Raw genomic sequence first — 20,021 nt, 5'->3', positions numbered from 1 at the left:
AATCTGGTCTATGAAAGGTTTTATCCTAAATTTTTGTTCCCAATTAAATAAACAATACACCAAGAACTTCATATATGATCAAGGTACAAGTTAAAGTGCTCCAGATAATGTTTTAGGGCAATGAGTATTTACTCATTGATTTTTTTGTGATTGAGTAAAACTTGAAATCTGAAATTTGGCAGGAGTATTTTTACTCTACTAAAATGTATGTAAAAGAATAAAACATTTAGTATGCTTCCATGTTTATTGAATTATCATTCTTGTAATACAAGATATGTCAAAGTCATTTCTTTTGCTTTTTTGACTCCCTTGGTTTACAATCTTGCATTTCTAAACGGCATACGTTTTATCTGAACCTGAGTCATGTTTCTGTTGCTCCTATGTGGCATCGCTAATTATTTCATTTAATAATTATAACCTTCACAATTACTTTTGGGTCAAATTTTTCAGCTGAAAATACGAGTCATAATCGTTTTAACTTTTGACAGAGACATTGTACCTGATGTTTATGAAATTCCACCATCGTACTATACATACAATAACAACCGATGATAGTCGGAACTACAGGAAGTTACCGTTAGACGTTGCAAAGCATACATACAAAGTTAATTCCACCACCATACTATACATACGATAACAACAGATGATGGTTGGAACTACAGGAAGTTACCGGTAGACTCTTGCAAAGCGTTCAGACGAAATTAAAAATAAAATAATCACCAAGTTTACTTTCGGTTACGTTTACGTGAAAAATATTTTGCTCAATGCGTAACCTGAATTTTGTGTGCGTTTTCATATGCTTAAATTTTGTTTGGAATGTGTAAACAAGTTATTTCCATGCGTAATTTACGCGTATACCCATCTTATCTGGAGCCCTGAAGTTTGCGGACAGCAACAGGAATCATGGAACGGCAACACCAACATGACTGTAACAATTCCTCTTTTTTTTCCTTAAAAAAGAGTTAACCTAATAAATGACAAAAGGTGGACCAATGTTAATCTCAGGGACCGACATGATTTTTATCAATTTTTAAGGTGATGCTACAAGTTCTGGGCATTGTAGTTTCCACATGTTTTCATTGATAATTCTATATAAACTTATTGGCCCGTCGGGTCACACCCAATTTCAATTCCAGGATACTGAAGCCATCACAATTAATAGGTTAAAAAAAATTCTTTCAAACAGTTAAGCTAAAGTGAGTGTAAATCTTACCTTTAAAATCATATAGTTGGATGGCATAACCGTCTTGGTCAACATTTCTGTTTACCCACTCAAGGGCAATAGCTGCTGTGATTTTCTTTCTGATCTTTTGGGATACATTATCTGTGAGAAAATATAAAAGAATATTCCGTGGTAAGCAGAAGATTTTTCATCAAACTTAAAATGGTTGTACTGTATTACCCATTGTAATATTTCCTCCTCATTTTGCAAATCTATACAAAAACTAGACCTATCACTGAATGTGATTAATACCCCCATCAGCAACTTTGACTTTTTGAAAAAAAAGTAGTCTGAAAAAAATTTCAACACAAACTATCAACTATGTACAAAGAAATATTTCAATTAATTGTAATCACAACTTGGGTTTCCAAATAAGCTTGCTATACACAAAGTTTGATTACAATATCTCATTCCTAACTCCACTTATTGTCCTGAGACCATTTTTCTTTTTTTAAGTAACAGTAACCTTGATCTTGATCCCAGGGGGTCCAAAAACAATACCAGCCGGGGTCTTCATATAAGCTTACTATACACTTAGTTTGATAACAATATCTCATGCCTAACTCTAACTTATTGTCCAGAAACCATTTTTCTATTTTTAGTAACTGTGACCTTGACATTGACCCCAGGGGGCCCAAATGCAATACCAACCCAGGTCTTCATATAAGCTTACCGTATGCCTAGTTTGATAACAATATCTCATTCCTAACTCTAGTTATTGTCCAGAAACCATTTTTCTATTTTTAGTAACGGTGACCTTGACCCCAGGGGGCCCAAATGCAATACCAACCCAGGTCTTCATATAAGCTTGCTATACGCCAAGTTTGATAACAATATCTTATTCCTAACTCTAGTTATTGTCCGGAAACCATTTTTCTATTTTTAGTAACGGTGACCTTGACCCCAGGGGGTCCAAATGCAATACCAACCGGAGTTTCCACATAAGGTTGCTATATACCAAGTTTGATTACAATACCTCATTCCAAACTCTAGTTATCCTCCGGAAACCATGATGTGGACCGACCGACAAGCTGACTCCTATATACCCCCCCCTAAACTTACTTTGTGGGGGTATAATAAGTAATTTAAATTTGCACAGTTGTAAAGTGGTGCATAATAGACATTTTAAAAAGCATTTCACATGTAAGGGAAATTGTAACTGACCAGACCTCATATATTTAAAATAAATCTAAACTCTTTACAGGGCATTCCCTTATACAACTTATTTATATATATATCAATCTCACTATAGTTCAGATCTACTTATTTCTTTTATGCAGATCTGATGACATCTGTACATGTTTCTCCTTTATATTTTTGCCACTAAAGTCTTTCATGGTGTGTTTACCAATGTGAGCAAAGCGTCTGCATGCACAAACTGCTTGTTTACACAGACCATACATGTCTAGATCCCAGATACCGTGACTGATTGTAGAACAGTTAAAAGTCAGACAGAAAATGTGACGATAACGACAGAGAATGGGTAAGAAATTTATACATACACACAAATACCGGGAATAAATAAATTTTGGACACTCAAACAATCATGAAAACAGGATGGCCCTAATAATAGGATAAATAACTTATTGAAAAGATATCCAATTAAGGTAAATTATGACTGTGCCATTATAAGACTAACCGGCTTTGCAAATTTCAATTCCAGAAATTATTGCGTCAAATATATATATAAAATTTAGATGTCATGGCCCCAGATTACACGATATTTATTATGATGCAACGTACTATGTAACATATAAATCATCGTAAAAAAACATGCATTATGAATATCATTTATTAACGTATAACGAAATATGTAGTTAAAGACTTAGTGATGCTTAGCTTAACAGAGTGAAGAAGAAATTAATTTAGTGGTATTCAACCTACACATTAACATATAAAAGGAGCATTTAACATCAGTCTTTCAATCCATTCCACTAAAGATTACAATTTTGTAATCAGCCTTCTTTCTGAGTTAGCAAGACAAAAGTGAGTCTGAATTTCATCTACAAAATGTATACGTAAACATCGTCGGCTTTACCGGTAGTCGGTAAGGCTCCCACGTTTACAATTTTTTGTAAACGTTTACACGATTGCTCAGAACCGAAACGATACCGTTTAAACGGTGGTACTTCTTTGTACTATAAAACACCATGTATTCAAGTCTCCAAATGATGACTTCCTTTTTATTTACAAATAATTTAATGTTCAGAACTCATCACGACTGAGTCCAAACACATTTTCTGCATTGTATCCTCATTAAACATCAAAGGATAATCAACTTTACCAATGTATTATGTCACGATTAGTGCATGGTAATGCTGTGTGGAGGGTTGTAAATACCTATTTTCCGTATTTTACTTTGGAATAAACCAATTACAATTGATAGAATTCATGATTACAGGCAATGATTAAGATATTTTGTAAGACAATATGCTCATTTCGATTAAACGGTAAGAATTATCGTAAACGTTTTCAGCTGAAAATCGAAACGAATCCGTTTAAACGCGTAACCGTGGGGGCCTTAGTAGTCGGTCAATATATAAAAGTACCCCTGTGCGGGCCTCAAAATGAGCATCTGCTGCACATGCGCACAACGATAGGATTCCTGTACTTTTTATAGGCATGTTTTGTAAACAAACAGGTAAAAGTCTGTGTTTTTTTTTTAATATCTTACAAAAGTTGACAAAATTTCCAGATATTGTCGAATTCCAGTGTAGCCGGATTAGTTTGCGGGGTTTGAGCCTAATTTAGCAACAGTAACAACAAAACAGATCAAATTAAAGACATTTAATTTTGTGCAATAAGATTAAATTTCATTTATAATACATAAATATTCCCAAAGTATAATTTATCTCAATATGATTTCATCAAATATATAATGTCTGAAGTGTTAATTAGTACAACTTCATCAGTGGCAGTGTAGCCTATGTAGGTGTTACTATTAACTTTCCTCAGGCTTCTTACCATTACCTTACCACAAACTTAGGACCAGTAACAATATACTTATGTCCAATCCGATTAGAAATCCACCGATTACAGTAATGCAAACAGGAGTTTATATTTAACTCACAATATAATGTTTAACATGGTTTTAAAATTTCTCAAAGTATACCAAATTTTTAACCAATTATCAGAATTTCATAATAATATACTGTTTTAACAATTACAAAACAATTTAATATCAAAGCTATGTTTAATTTGAAAATGAAATGTTTATTATTATTTCCCTTTATTTTAATGTAGAATGTAAATACTCAACAATTATATTTGAAGTAATTATTTCCCTTTATACATGTATATATTTTTACATGTTAAAAAATATCAAACTACAAAAACTATTACACCAGCGATAGTATGAGATGGTGAGCTTGATTAGATTAAAAATTCCGATAACTCGATTTAATTATAAAAAGCCGAGTTTATCAACCAGCCGAAGTTATCTCCCCAACCAGTACATCTACATCTACATTGTACGTCGGCGCAATCACACTTGATTATGACGCGACAATCACACTTGATTATGACGCGACAGGTGGTGCTAGGTCAAGAAAAAGAAATGTACAAGAAATGATAGAAAGTTAGAAGAGGTTGGATATAGTACAAAGGTAAGAGATATAGACAAAAAGTATGGCCAGCTACATTTCGCCTCTTCAACCCAAACCTCTCCGGTTACCGTGGCCGCTGCCGGCACAGCCTTGGATATCACTAGTGGGTACTTGTAGCTGGGCCCCTAAGGCGACTTAGAATGTGAGGGCTGATAGCCCCTGCTTGAAGGATACCAAGTCAGGGGCCTCTGCAACGGAGGCAGGTAGGCTGTTCCATATTGTGGCTGTACGAGTGAAGGAGTTCTTGTAGTATGATGTAGATGTGGATGGTAGATGGAACTTCTTGGAGTGGTCACTTCTTGTGCGGCTCGGGGCAGTATATACAATACAGTGCAGCGTTTTTTTCCTTAAATTACTTATACCAGAAAACAGCATAGTTCCCAAAAGAAAAAATAGACAGCAAAATTCCCATTTCATATCTGCAAAGAGCCCAAAATAACACTGACAATTCCTCAAAAATCTGCAAATTTAAAGCTAAACAAACCAGTATGGATGCTTCCATGATGATAGTGATATAGGATAATAACCAAGTATAACCACATATTCCATATTCGTACCCAGTTCATTTCGTACTTTTAGTGTTTCACACCTAAATATTATTTATGTACAATTGTTTTCTTTTTTGTCAACCTAAAGTAACAAAAAATCATTGAAGTTAATAATACACGGTTTTTAAATGTTTATTATGCATATTATACATGTTTTCCTGGATAAAAGGAACTCCCAATGAATATTTTGCATCTTATGTAAAATTCCCAATTTGAGTTAAACCAAAGCATAATTTTTTCACAATCTGTCTGGTACTGGCACCATTTCCCCAAAGCAGGGGGTAAAAACACTGCAGTGCCATCTATAAATAATATAATCATTACACTCCTTGAAATGTACATTTTGGTTGACATGACAAGAATTCCATCCATTTCAGAATTTTTTTTTGAATTAAATTGTAAAGGAGATAACATGTACATATATAAATAATTATTACAAAAAAAAATTAAAATACAATATTTTTTATCGAAACTCAAGAAATTAAATCAATTAAATACATTTACACTTTTGAAGGAAATTGAAATTAGTTAAAATCATTAACTCAGGTGAGACATTTGTCTATTTGAAAGACCCTGATGCAACAGATAGTAGTTTCATTTGCTTTAATGTTCAAGTTTTGCACCTGACCTTGTGTAAAGCCCTTCTCACACAGAACACACAGCTTATACAGTTGGCCACTCATGTAAACCGTACATATGACCGAACCAACCGAGGCCATTCAAGTGTATCAGTGTAAGCTGTGTATGATTTTTGAAAATATTAAAACAATTATACGGGTGTCACATAAGCCACTGTACAAGTTTGTAAAAGCCCGTATGAGACTCAGTATATACAACCGTATTTGAAGTCAACTCAAATCGTATACAAATCGCATGGAATCGTTCAAGACCGTCCCAAAGTCATATATCCTGTTCCAACACCCTATAAACACCCAAATGTCACATGGTTACGGTGCGATTTACACAAGTGCACATACGATTTAAAACTATCACCATATGACCAATACAGTTCAAGTAGGAAACATACATGGCAGACTCGGTATAGTACGAGTATAAACGGCATCACCTTGTATATTCTGTCTTACATGGCCTCTACGTCAGCACGAACTGTACAATGAAAGCCACCCTCAACTGCTAGATCTACGCAGAGTACTTGTTGCATCAACCTAGAATGCATCCAAAGAAAAAGGTTCCCACGCACAGAAAGAATACAAGGGCTATCAAGGCCCACCGATCACTTCAGCCTGCTGACGGTGAAACTGTCGAGCCTGGTGAGCTAACTGAGCTGGGGGACACAACAATGTCTATCAGTCTTATCATGATTTCTAATTCTCTTATCCTGTCATTCTAATTCTCTTATCCTGTCATCTGTTGCATTGTTTTATAGAACAGTTATTCGCAGATATGGGTGTTCCTTTCATTGAATTTTAGTTTGAAAATTTATGAAGCCAAGCCATCAAAATGGATCAATTTATATCAAAACATACACAAATATGTAATAATTTGATCAAAACTCTGCAGGACCTTATGTTAACCCTATGAAACTCTAGCAAATAAAGTAAAAATCTTGTTTAATTGTATGAGACCGTACTTATTAGACCTTACTTGGAGCCTTACAACAATTGTATGTATTCCTAATGCAAATCATTTACAAACCTTACTTGACCGAGTATATATATCCGTGCTTTATTTGTACATACTTGTACTACATTCAAGTGTAACTCTTGCCAACTAATCCCAAGGCACAATTGGAGCTGAAAACTCATACCAATCAATCATGTATAACCAAGTATACCTTATTGGAACCATGTGTGAGACAAGCTAAACACAATTATCTACATGTATTTCAATAATCTCAAATGTACAATTTTTAAAAAATCTTCTTTGCGTACTTAAGTCAGGAAAAGTAGAAGACCCAAAATAACATCAAAAATATGTTAGTCGTCTTTGCTGCAAGAATGCAGCTAGTCGAATTTAATTCAACACAGCCCCATGTCAATTTTGCCAAAAAATTGGTCAATTCGGGCCTACATTATTTCTAGTTGGTCAATGGAACCCAAAAATAGATATTCAAAACAAATTTTATTAAATTCAATCACTATTTTTCAGATGATAGTTTGCTTTTTTTCTTTATAAATGATATATATATATTAAGCGATTATTTCCTTAAATTGTGAATGGGTCCGTCACCGTGATAATTTTGAAAAAAAAATCCAAATTGTGAATTAAAAAAGAAATGAAAATTTATAGAGATATATACAGTCACACTTTAATCTACTAAACTCACATATGTTATTATCTTTTCTGTTCTCTTTCCTTATAACAGCAAAATACTAATTATTATTACCACAATGACCCTTTTTCATATATTTCACAAAGAATTTAGCCTACCATTCTTATATATTTTATACTATAAAAAAGTGAAATATAAGATTTGAAGAATAAATCCTTAAAACCTTTCCTCATCAGGCCATTATGTATTGCTGTTTACTAATTGATTCACTTAACATATCTCCCTCCCTCAAGTAAATATCATATGTATGACAAACACATACTGGGCCAGTGGCAGATATCTCCATCTCAAATAATGTAAATAATATCTAAAGCAAATTTAATTCATAAAGTACATCTTAAATGTTGTTTCCTTTTAACAAAACAAAACTTCCTTCCTTTTGGTGACCCTTTTTTATTAATAAAAAGCGGCATCGCGAAATTGTGTGACAAATGAAATTTGTTTTCTGCATTAACATCCAATATTCTTGTTGTTATTGATTTTAATAATATAACATAAAATAGAATCTTATTATTTTAGTATTTCATTATTATTTTAAACAAATGATGGATCATGCGTCATCGAGATTCTGAGTGAATGTTAATTTAATGCCCGAAAGGAATCTTTTATAAATATAGCTGACAAATAATGTCCATAGGAAATATATATATATATATATTTACCTTATACGTCTGTAATATCTTGTATCTCCGAAATATTAAACTTTTTTCAATAACTATAAAAAACAACACGTTGTCCTTCGAGTTCAATATGGTGGACGTTTCGCGGTACATTCTTACCCTAACACCGGTAGCAGGTGCGCGTTTGGATAAAAGTGTGTACGCATCAAAAATTCAGTTAACAGGGACGTGTATAAAACGTCAGTTTAACATGGAAAATTGCACATATTCAAAATTTTCGACTAGCAAACAAAATATGAAGGAAAAAGCATTTTTAAAGGCATTAGGAAAATCACTACACGAGTGTATGTAGTGACTTTCCAAAATGTAGTCAATTTGTTGGTGTGTTTACAGGTCAATGTAGCGAGATTGGACCATAAACACACGCAAACACACAGGTGAATCACTATATGCCACCGCATCGCAGATGCTGCGGTGGCATAAAAAAATATTCAAGGCTTGACTTTATGATTGTCAGACTAATAATAGTTCATAACTATGTGGCAATAACCGGAAGAAATGTTTTAAAGCTCAGAAACGTGATCATCAGTCACCTGTTGTATGGCATGCTTTACATCAGCCTTGATCAGTTCCTCAGGAAGTGATATTATGTTTGGAGTCTTCTCACAGATGATGTAATCTACAAGATGGGGAGTGAAGCATCTTGGCCCAGGATGTCCAGTTAGAAGTGCCATACCAGTCATTTTTCCCATTTTGAGGTACACATCTTTGCTAAGAAGATCAGCTGAAACATGAATCATGTCACTGTCAAAAATTGGTGTGTGCTTGAAAAGCAAAGTAAAAAACTCTCGAGTGAGTCCACCCTCATCTATACCTTCCTCCCCAATAAAACGAACTTTCACTTTTTTTACCCAGTCGTCTTTTGTTGCATCTTCGATTTGCTCCATTGCTGTCAGCAGGAAGTGCCTCCTTACAATGGACAGCTCCCATTGTTCTGAAAAGGCTTCATACACATTGTGTAGAGCTTCCTCGTACGATCTGAAATCATAAATTAAGAGATAAAAATAAACAAATAGAAATGTGTCCACAGGACACGGGTTCCCCCACCGCGCCACTGTTCTGTCAATCTTATGACTCTAGGTCAAATGTTTTTTTGAAAACTAAAGATCTTTTACTAAGTAAATGGCAAGAACTTTACAAATACTGAATAAATCCACAAGCAAACCCCAAGGTGCATAAGTACACTTGCTGACCAACATTCTTGTAAACTTTCAGGCCTACAAGTGAAATACTTTTTGAACTATGTACGAACAAGTTGAAAATTGCAAATTTATACTACTGTAAGTCAAAGGCAATAACTCTAACAAAACTGAAAAAAATCCACATGCAAAGTCTCAGTTGCGTAGCTTCACAGTGATGTGAATCATTATTCTTGTAAAGTTCATTGATTCTAACTCAAGGAACAACAACATTATGAAATGTTATAACTAAGTCAAGGGAAATAACTCTACAAATATTGGATAAATCCACAAGCTAAACCCCACGTGCAAAACTAAATATGCTGAGCAACCTTCCCGTAAGGTTTCATGACTCTAAGTCATATACTTTTTTGTGTTATGTGCGACACAAGTTGAAAATTGCAAAATTTTACTAAGTCAAGGGCAATAACTCTGAAAATACTAAAACTATCCAGATGAAAATACACAGGTCCACAACTACACATGCAGATCAACATTCCTGTAAAGTTTCATGACTCTAGGTCAAATACTTTTTGAGTTAAATGTGACACAAGTTGAAAATTGCAAGTTTTTACCAAGTCAAGGGCAATTACTCTAAAATTACTAGAAATATCCAGACGAAAATACCCAGGTGCACAACTACACATGCTGATCAACATTCCTGCAAAGTTTCATGACTAGGTCAAATATTTTTGAGTTACATGCGACACAAAAGAGAATGGACAGACGGACAGACAAGGGTAAATCTAAATGCCCGCCACTAAAGTGGGGGCACAAAAAACAATACATAACATAGCCATCAAGATTTCAAGTTTAGGCTTATTGGCCCTTTAATTATGGGTTCCCCTTCTATTAATGGGTGTAGGTGACAGCTGTGATGGTTGAACATCAACAAAAGCTTAAATATCATATCAATGATGAACATTCTATGCATACTATGTAAGTACAATATAAAGTAACATATTACTTGTTCTCAACAGATGGAACCACTCCTGGATCACTTTCTTGCTTTGAACAGCATGTATCCGCATGTTCTTGAATCTGACATACTGGTAAGTCAATGTAGCAAACTGGACAGGTCTCAAAAGCTGGTGGATCTCTACAATTGTTCAATACACATATTCAGTTTTTACCTTTCATAAATAAAGATTTCTAAACATAACGGATCCATAAAACAAGAAGGCTTTAAGCATCCATGCAAATATAAATTCTAACTGGAATTATTGTTGCACAGCCCAGATGAGGAATACTTGTGTAAACTATCATCTAATAAATGCATCCATTACTTAGGTATAAGCATTATACAACCACAAAAGAAACACAAATGGCTAATTAATACACATAGTTCACAATGAAAACTCAACATATTGTCACTAACTATATAATCATATTTATCACTCAAAATGTCATATGAGAATAAATTTACTAAATGCGCATCAAATCTGTGGTATGTTTCTGTTGTTGTTTTTTCACCAGAGGGGTTCTTTTTGTGCTTAAGTTTAGTACCTTGCATGCAAAACCTAAACTTGAGTGACGCCCACAGCCAGGTTGCGTAAATATTCTTTGAATACTCAAGCTAAAAACAATACCATTTTAATGGACATGAAGTAATTTGTGCAATTTCTTAAATGCTTTAGGGTAGATTAATGCTAATTTCCATGAGTATGATAAGTTATAATTTTCAGATCTTTAAATATTTTATTTCATTAAAGGCAAGCTCAGTTTACTCCTCAGATAACTAGCATTGAAAACTGTTAAAAAATTTCAAATACAACATGTACATGTCTCTGTGAATAGCTTTATATGAATGGTAAAAGTAACAATCAAAAAACAGGGATATATTGGTAAAAATAACAAACAGAAAAATAAACACTAACAAAGATATCATAAACAAGAGGGCCATGATGGCCCTGAGGTTGCTCACCTGTATATAGGCCCTCGGAGCGAGGCCAGTTTAAACCCAAGGGCTTTTATTTGAACAAACTTGGAAGACACCCATTAGAAGATGTTTCATGATGTTAAGTTTTTACTATACATATATAATCAAAATCAAAGACCTCCCCCCACCTGGCAGGGCTAATTTTAACCCAAGGGCTTTTATTTGAACAAACTTGGTAGACACCTATAAGAAGATGTTTCATGCTTAACATCTAAGCTCTAGCTCATTGGGTTTTTTAAAAGAAGATTTTTTAATTTTTTACTATACACATATAGTTCAAAACAATGACACCCCTGGGGCGGGGCCAGTTTTGACCCCAGGGCTTTTATTTGAACAAACTTTGTAGACACTTAGTAGAAGATGTTTCATGCTTAATATCTAAACTCTAGCTATTTGGGTTTTTTCAAAGAAGATTTTTAAGTTTTTGCAAACACATATAAGGAAAATCAATGACCCCCGGGGCAGGGCCAATTTTGACCCTAGGGCTTTTATTTGAACAAACTTTGTTGACACTCACTAGAAGATGTTTCATGCTTAATATCTAAACTGTAGCTATTTTCGTTTCTTCAAAGAAGATTTTTTAAGTTTTTGCTATACACATATAAGGAAAATCAATGACCCCCGGGGCGGGGCCAATATTGACCCCAGGGCTTTTATTGAACAAACTTTGTAGACACCCATTAGAACATGTTTCATGCTAAATACCTTAGCTCTAGCTCTTTGAGTTCTTTAAAAGAAGATTTTTTAAAGTTTATACTATATGCATACAGGGAAAATCAATGACCCCCTGGGGCGGGGCCAATTTTGACCCCAGGGCTTTTATTTGAACAAACTTGGTAGACACTCATGAGAAGATGTTTCATGCTAAATATCTTAGGTCTAGCTCTTTGGGTTCTTTAAAAGAAGATTTTTTAAGTTTTTACTATATGCATATAGGGAAAATCAATGACCCCCTGGGGCGGGGCCAATATTGACCCCAGGGCTTTTATTTGAACAAACTTGGTCGACACTCATGAGAAGATGTTTCATGCTAAATATCTTTGCTCTCTAGCTCTTTGGGTTCTTTAAAAAAAGATTTTTTTAAGTTTTTACTATATGCATATAGGGAAAATCAATGATCCCCTGGGGCGGGGCCAATTTTGACCCCAGGGCTTTTATTTGAACAAACTTGGTAGACACTCACTAGAAGATGTTATATGCCAAATATCTAAGCTCTAGCTCTTTGGGTTTTTTAAAAGAAGATATTTAAAGTTTTTTCTTTCGGTTGCCATGGCACGGACGCCGGCCAGACGCCGGACGAAAAGCGATCACAAAAGCTCACCCTGTCACTTTGTGACAGGTGAGCTAAAAATGAAAGCATAGACAGTTGTGCAACAACTCCAATGATTTCATAAGCATTTTGAAAATTAAAAGCAAACAATAAAATACAGAATAAACACACCAACATGTATTTATGCAAACATACAAATTATTGCTATTCCAAATATAACTCAATTTAGTATCTATTGTTTGATTATAAAAGTAAAAGGTTTAAGCCCTCCCATCAGCAAACACAATGTGAGGCTTGAACAAAACAATTTCACCTAAGTCATTTATTCATTTGGAAACAATGCCACTTGCTTAGAAAGAGTGATTAATATAAATGTTTGACCTTGCTGAAAGTGGCCTATAGCCAATCAACAAACTTCATTTATTCACCATTATCTCATTTTTTAGTACAGAAAAAGAAAAATATTGTTTGCTTCAAAATATTATCCTTTTTTTGATAAATTGTAAACATTGAACAAAACTTTCATCAAATTAAAATAACAATATAATTACTGAGACACTGGACAGTCAGCACTTTTGCTAGCATTCTGAAAAGAAATGTTTTGTGGAAAATCTTTAATATTAAGAAATTTGTAAGCAGAGATGCATTTTAATAATTCACTGTTACAATGTTTCTGGGGAGTTTCTGGTCAAAATTACAGTTCAAAATTTCATATTTACCTGGCATATTACGTGTTATATTACGTGTTTATATATATATATTGTTATACACTTTCACATGCATAAATGTTTTCCTCAACACATCTGTATCCATTCTCATAGTATAACACTTATTACATCCATAGTTAGTAAGTCAGCACAATGTTCAGCCTTTTTTAACATTCTATAGGTTCTTGTAAAGAATACTTACACAAGCATATTGACACACTGGAGTCTGAATAAGCTCTTTTCTTGTTGGTGGCAGTGTGCAGGATTGTAGATCTAAATCTTTGTCCTGAAATTATAACAATGATAATATTAATTGATCCACATTTATGTAATATATAATCATAAACAGCAAGATAGTGTATAGGTTAAAGGATCTTGTACATGCCCTAAATGGTAAGATTTGATGTCAATCATTTACTGAAGGTGTTTACTTCAAACATGAAATGATTGTTCTTTATCATCAACCACATCTTATGTGACACAGTTCGTAACTTAAGCACCCATATTTAAAGAATTATCCCCAGTAAAAATGTTGTTTTTTTGGTTCTTTTCACTCCATTACTTACGGGTTTGACATCAAACTTCAATTGATTTTTCTCTTTCATCATAACTCTCAACTCAAATGACAGTGATCATAACACTGGCACCCATATTCTATGAATTATACCCCAATGAACTTACTATTTTAAAGAATATATGCTATATTTTACCCAATCTTTAAAATTACAGAAGGTATTACTTTAAATAGTTGTTCCTCATAAACAGCAAGATAATAATCATGGCAAGGTCTATAATATCTTGCAATTATATTTCATCAGAATTATATCTCCTTTTGATTTATGATATATTATAGGAAAGCATATAACTTAATTCCTGCAATAATTTTGTTAGATATTTTATGTTCCAAAACTTAAATTTTCAGTGTAAATCTTATTTTCACTTATGACATTTACAACTCTCATGTATCTTTTATTTTTCGTGTATTTTTCATTTTTCACTATCAAGAAACAATTTAGTCAAGCATGCTGTCTCCTCTCACAGCTTTTGTTTAGTTTGTAATATCATGTGTTCACTGAGTGTAGACAATAAAATATGGCTTGCAAAACACTAATGAAATACCTTTAGTTTGGCATACAATATATCAAATTTAATCAATCAATAACAAAGACTTGTTAAACATGTGAAATGCAATTTAGCTTATTCTAATTGACCTTATTATTGTTACTAAAGTTCACCTTCTTTGAAACTTCACAAGTGTTAGTATGCTCCCGAAGTAGTCTTAGAGGAATCATTTCATGACAGTGGATGCACTCCTCCTGAACACCATCTTCATCCTTAAATATGAAATTATGTCATAATTGAAAAGAAATGTTAGAACTTTTGAAAAAATATATATGATATGTGACACAAGGCTTACTTTTCCTTTCAATAACCTAAATAAATTAAACATATGTAATACTGCACCAAGTTTTATGAATATATGCAGCCTTTTTTATGGTTTTAGGGAAAGGTACTGTGTCCTTTAGACTTTGGAACTTTGCATCATTAATTACCAAATTGGGAATGTTTAGAGGTTACAAAAGTGGTAATGTAATACTAGTTAACATATACTGCATATCAAGTCTTAATCATCAATTTGTCAAAATCTTGGACAATTGAAGTGAATTCATTAAGAATAAACATAGTGTTTTATCGACACTGATACGTGATGTCACTTCATCCTGTGTATAAAACATAGCCGTAATACATGTCTATAGAAAACATCTCAGAAAAACTATGGAATCATTTTTTTATTTTTGGGGTGGGGAATTTTTTTTGAATAGTTGGGGAGGATAATTACATGTAATTTTCAATTAGGAGAATGCAGCTCAATACCGGACCGAAAAATGGAACAAAAAAGGGCTCATCACCATGTTTTCCAAAACTAGTATCTGACAGGAAATCAAGTTTATATTTTAAGTAACAGTAACACTGATTCTTACAAACAGAGTTGCATAATTTTTTTTATCATTCTCAAGCCAAGTCAGAAATCAGTTATAGTACTTCCTCTCTTGAATGTCCCTCTCAACAACAATTCCCTCCCTATTACAATAAGAACAGAAGTCTCCCATACATTCAGATAGTTCTTAATTTTACCTCCTTTCAGCAACTCCCTCTGTACAACAAACAAAAATATTGTCTCCAAAAGGATGTTGTTGTAGAGAGGGGGCACTATATTGGCCCAAAAACTAATTCAATCAGCTCTATTGATGGCAAGATCTGTTATACATAACTTAAATATATAAACATAGAAAAAAACTTTTTATCCTCTATATAAAATAAAAGTTAACTTGGAGAAACTGAAAAAAAGACACTAATCCGAGTTAAAAATTGATCCACAATAATATTGTCTCGATATTCAGTTCTTAACTGGAATACTAACCATTAAATGGTTAAAATAATATGTAATTAGCAATTTAACCCATTACTTCATATACACCCCTTTTAACGCCTTTTTCACCCCCCCCCCCCTTTTAGTTGTCTCAAATGATGAAAAAATGCCTTATTTAGGCCAGAAGGGGGATGTGCCCCCTTCTGTTACGGGGGTTTGAAGGGGGGCAGAGTCCCCCTCATCGCCAAGAAAATTTTGGACTTGTGAGAGGCTGTAAATGACCCCAGATTGATCATAAGGTAAGGTGTAACCAACGCTGAAAAACATTTGACTCTATCTCAATCCATTGAGAAGTTGCAGCACTTTGAAATCAATTTTGGTGGAAAAAATCAACGCAAAATAGTGATTTTTGGCGATTTTGAGATGTCCCCTCGTTGCCATGGTAACAGAAAAATTAAGCCTGAGCATGTTGTTGCAAGGGCAATGGTCCAATCAACATTTGTGCCAAGTTTGATTAGTGTTGAAGCAGTTTTTATAGTATTATAGCAATTTGAACTTGTAACGGGAGACTTTTCAATGAAAACAGCCATTTTTCACAAAATGCTGATGAAGTAATGAGTTAAGTAAGGTATTTACAACGCAATCTTTAAATCAGTCTCTGTAAGAGGATGAACCTCATTATGATTATGTTAATTTAAACTTACTGAGAATTCTTGATCCACAAGTGAAAGATCATTCTGGATCGGCCTTATGTAACACACTGCCTGTCCAAGGTTACTGAAATTTGACAGAAAGTTAACAGTATAGCCACCTGGTGGCACAATGATCACTTCTAAGTCGCATCTACTTCTGGCCTGTGTTCTAAGTAGTTCAAAACCACCAATGCCATCCAATTTGGGATAATGCTCCTCAATGCGACATTTAAAGTAGCCTGCATCATCATTTTTTTCAAAAGATATCTTCTTTTCCCCCAAATTTGCCTTGTACAGTCTATCTTTTTCTTCTCTGGTAGGAGCCATAGTCTAAAAAATCAGAAAAGGGTAATCTATCAACTTCAATCATAAGGCTTCTATCACTACATTATAATTTATTGATTTTTACTGTAAATTATATCATATAAAAATTTAAGTGAATGCATGGGTAAACTTAAATTCATTTACTCAAAACAACCAACCAAATCTAGTTATCTCAACATTGATATATATATACATGATAACATGTACTGGTCGGAGACCATCAACCGGACATTTTTGGAACATTTTTCCGTATAGATTTTATAATTTTTAACCTAGAGACCATAAAATTTGACACAGACCAGCTAGGTTCTTCTCCTAACTAACAAACTAGTTTGTTTATTTCTGATTGTATTGGCACTTATATCTGAGGCTCGACAAGGAGGGTATCAAAATTACCAAAATTGTCTTCATACAGTACCATGTGTCCGGACAGATATGTACATGACATGATTTAATTCAGATAAAAGTTTGGGTGTTTTTATTTTTTACATGATATACAATATGTCAGCAACAAATGCTGAAGTTTCGGATATTCTATTATTCACTCTGCAAATGATAATAGCTGGTATATGAGGTCAGGCATTGCTTTCTTGACCCCCAAATTTCAATGTCAACGTTCTTGAAAAAGACATTAAAATATTACCATTTACGGAGGTTGAAATAAATTTATTTACTTAATTTTAAAATAAACATGCACTTATTGTTGATAAAAAAGTGACTGACAACCACTGAACAAAGAACATACTAAATTAAGCATTTTCGGGGCCGTCCGGGTTTGGTGGTTGTCCGGTTTTGGTGGTCCCCAACCAATATATCAATACATATACCTGATTTTATTAACTTATATCATAGTCATGCGAATGATGAGTTGTGTTTTTATGGCTCCAGTGCATAGTTTTCAAACATTTTTATTAAGTTAAAATACCCTTCCAAACTACTCAAAATATTAAAATTTCTTAACATTTGAAACTTTACCATTAGTCTATTATTCAAGTTTGTTTTTGGACGTTGAAAGCACTTTTTTAGACTATAGTTGGAACTCGTTTTATCCACTCCTACTCATAACTCCCCGATTTCAATGAAAAAAGTGTGTTTCTGTCCAATTATGCAGTTTTTTCTTTTTACAATTTGAAAATGATGCTCACATATGCACCCGAGCTTTAAGGTTATGTAGAGCCAAAAATGTCAGACTTGATAAATGTTAAATATTATTCAATCATGGACCGACAGAATCAGCCAGTCATTTTCATGTGAGCAATCCGTTGCCCTCATGGGCTTTCTTGTTGATACAAACAACAAATTTACTAATTTAATGTAAAAAAATGAAATTTACGTCAGTTGTTCTTCCAAGGACACAGAATCTGTGGGTCCAGAATGCACGTGACGGTGTACGAGCTGGAGCACTTGAACGCCTTCTAATCGAACTGTGGGTTGGATATGGAGAAAAAATGTCCCTTACTGCTGCCAATGTCCTTGTCCTTGATTGGCTTGAAGCGGTACTAGATGAGGCATCATCACTGGTTGATGTATGAGTTGACTCCAGGGCAGCAGCTGCCTGTCTTAAAAGCTCTAAAGCTCTTTGTTGACTCATCTGTTTAAAATATTTATTTAAGAAATAGATCATAACTGTGTGTGTTCAACTTCTATAGTTTCACAAGCATGATTTTGAATTCATGCACATTTATCTGAATGCACATGTCACAGATCTGAGTCATAAATTAAAATGCATAATAACAAAAATTGTGATAAATTAAACAGTAAAGCATGCACAATTAGGATGTATTCCTTGTGATAAAGGGGAGCAATATCTTAATGTTATTTTATTGCATAGTTACACTAGTTACTTAATTAACTTTTTGCTGCTGATATAGCAACAGTTGGAAACTGGTCAACTTGTACCTCAGTCAACTCGTACCTTAGTCTTTTAGTACCAGTACCCAAGTCAACTCGTACCATAGTATTTTTTTTTTCATATTTTTTCTGAGATTCTTATCAATATCAGTATATAAGCTGCCATGTGCCAACACAATCAAACAAATTAAATCAGCCTTTGATAAAGATATATATTTCAATTTTTCACACTAGAACTAATTGCGTTATCTAAGTATCAGTAATCACGTTACCCAAGTATCAGTCATTAAAGGCTCCTAATTCTAATACAATATCAAGGTTTTTTCTCAGCTAAATTCATGACCGATTTGGGTAAAGTTCCCAAATGAAAATAGTACCTTTTTTTTACAATTCACAGCCAAAAATTCCCAACTGAAACATCAATAAATAAAATTTAAAAATATTGTATAAACATGTATCTTGATGCTTTAAGTACTGTGATAAACCTGCAATGATTAAATGTCCTTATCATAGACAGTTACATGTATTCTATGATTTCTATGGTGTGAGTTGACTTAAGTACGAGTTGACCAGAAAGTCAACAGTTGCTGTTTGATATGTTAAGATTATTGATTTGAAAGTGACAGACCTTTCCGCAATATTAAAGAGTGTAATACCAAACCATCATATAGCTGCTTGATTTTTAATATATGCTTTTTTTGTAAATTATGAAACTGATGTATATATAGCTAAAGCGAAACCGAAAGTAGCTGCAAATTTTCTGTCAATTGCCAGGTTCATCTACTTTGTTGAAAATAATTTACTATCGTTTGAACATTGGATACATCGGTAATAAATTGTGAGTAATGCTATGCGTCTAGCTCCCTTACACTTTCCCCACATATAAGGCTATTAGTGAAAGTTATTTAAAATAACTTGAAATCTGTAATGCGTTCCGAAAGCTGTACTACAATAAGTAGTTTGTTTCAAATATTTAAACAAAACCTTTAGATTAATACCGAATAAACAGTTGAACATTCTACGCTTTTCATTGTGGAGTGTAAAGTATATTTAAAAGAATGAAGTACTTTTATTCATAATCTAAAAACATATACATTTTCATAATTATACTTAACAAAAAGCACCAAAGTATCTCAAAATGCCGTTTTAATTATTGACTTCAAAATAAAGCAATAATTTCAGCAGTAATAAAACAACAGTAATTCAAATATTGTAAAAGTAAAATAAACATTGGATTGCCATAAAGCATAATGCGTGAACTGGCGGATATCCCCTTCCATAGTTATGGAGAGAAGTAGTTCTCTATTAGTTTATAAAAATATTAAAGATTCGTTTGCTTTT

At 33.6% G+C, this 20,021-nt stretch overlaps 1 protein-coding gene across 4 annotated transcripts; it reads right to left on the bottom strand.

Moving 5' to 3' along the window:
• Positions 1-8,881: 8,881 nt before the first annotated feature.
• LOC132751922 (uncharacterized) lies at positions 8,882-19,517 on the bottom strand (the record flags this gene model as incomplete). Of its 4 annotated transcripts, none has more annotated exon segments than XM_060742134.1 (8): positions 8,882-9,326; positions 10,494-10,625; positions 13,287-13,321; positions 13,645-13,728; positions 14,678-14,776; positions 16,518-16,835; positions 18,163-18,420; positions 19,309-19,517. In XM_060742134.1, coding segments are annotated over 7 exon segments (1,371 nt in total), but the record flags the coding sequence as incomplete, so codon positions are not given.
• Positions 19,518-20,021: the final 504 nt, after the last annotated feature.

This window comes from Ruditapes philippinarum, unplaced genomic scaffold, assembly GCF_026571515.1.
Source record: "Ruditapes philippinarum isolate M1 unplaced genomic scaffold, ASM2657151v2 ctg23642_1_1_1_1, whole genome shotgun sequence".
NCBI classification, from domain to species: Eukaryota; Metazoa; Mollusca; class Bivalvia; order Venerida; family Veneridae; genus Ruditapes; species Ruditapes philippinarum.
This window is presented reverse-complemented; position numbering and strand designations above follow the sequence as displayed.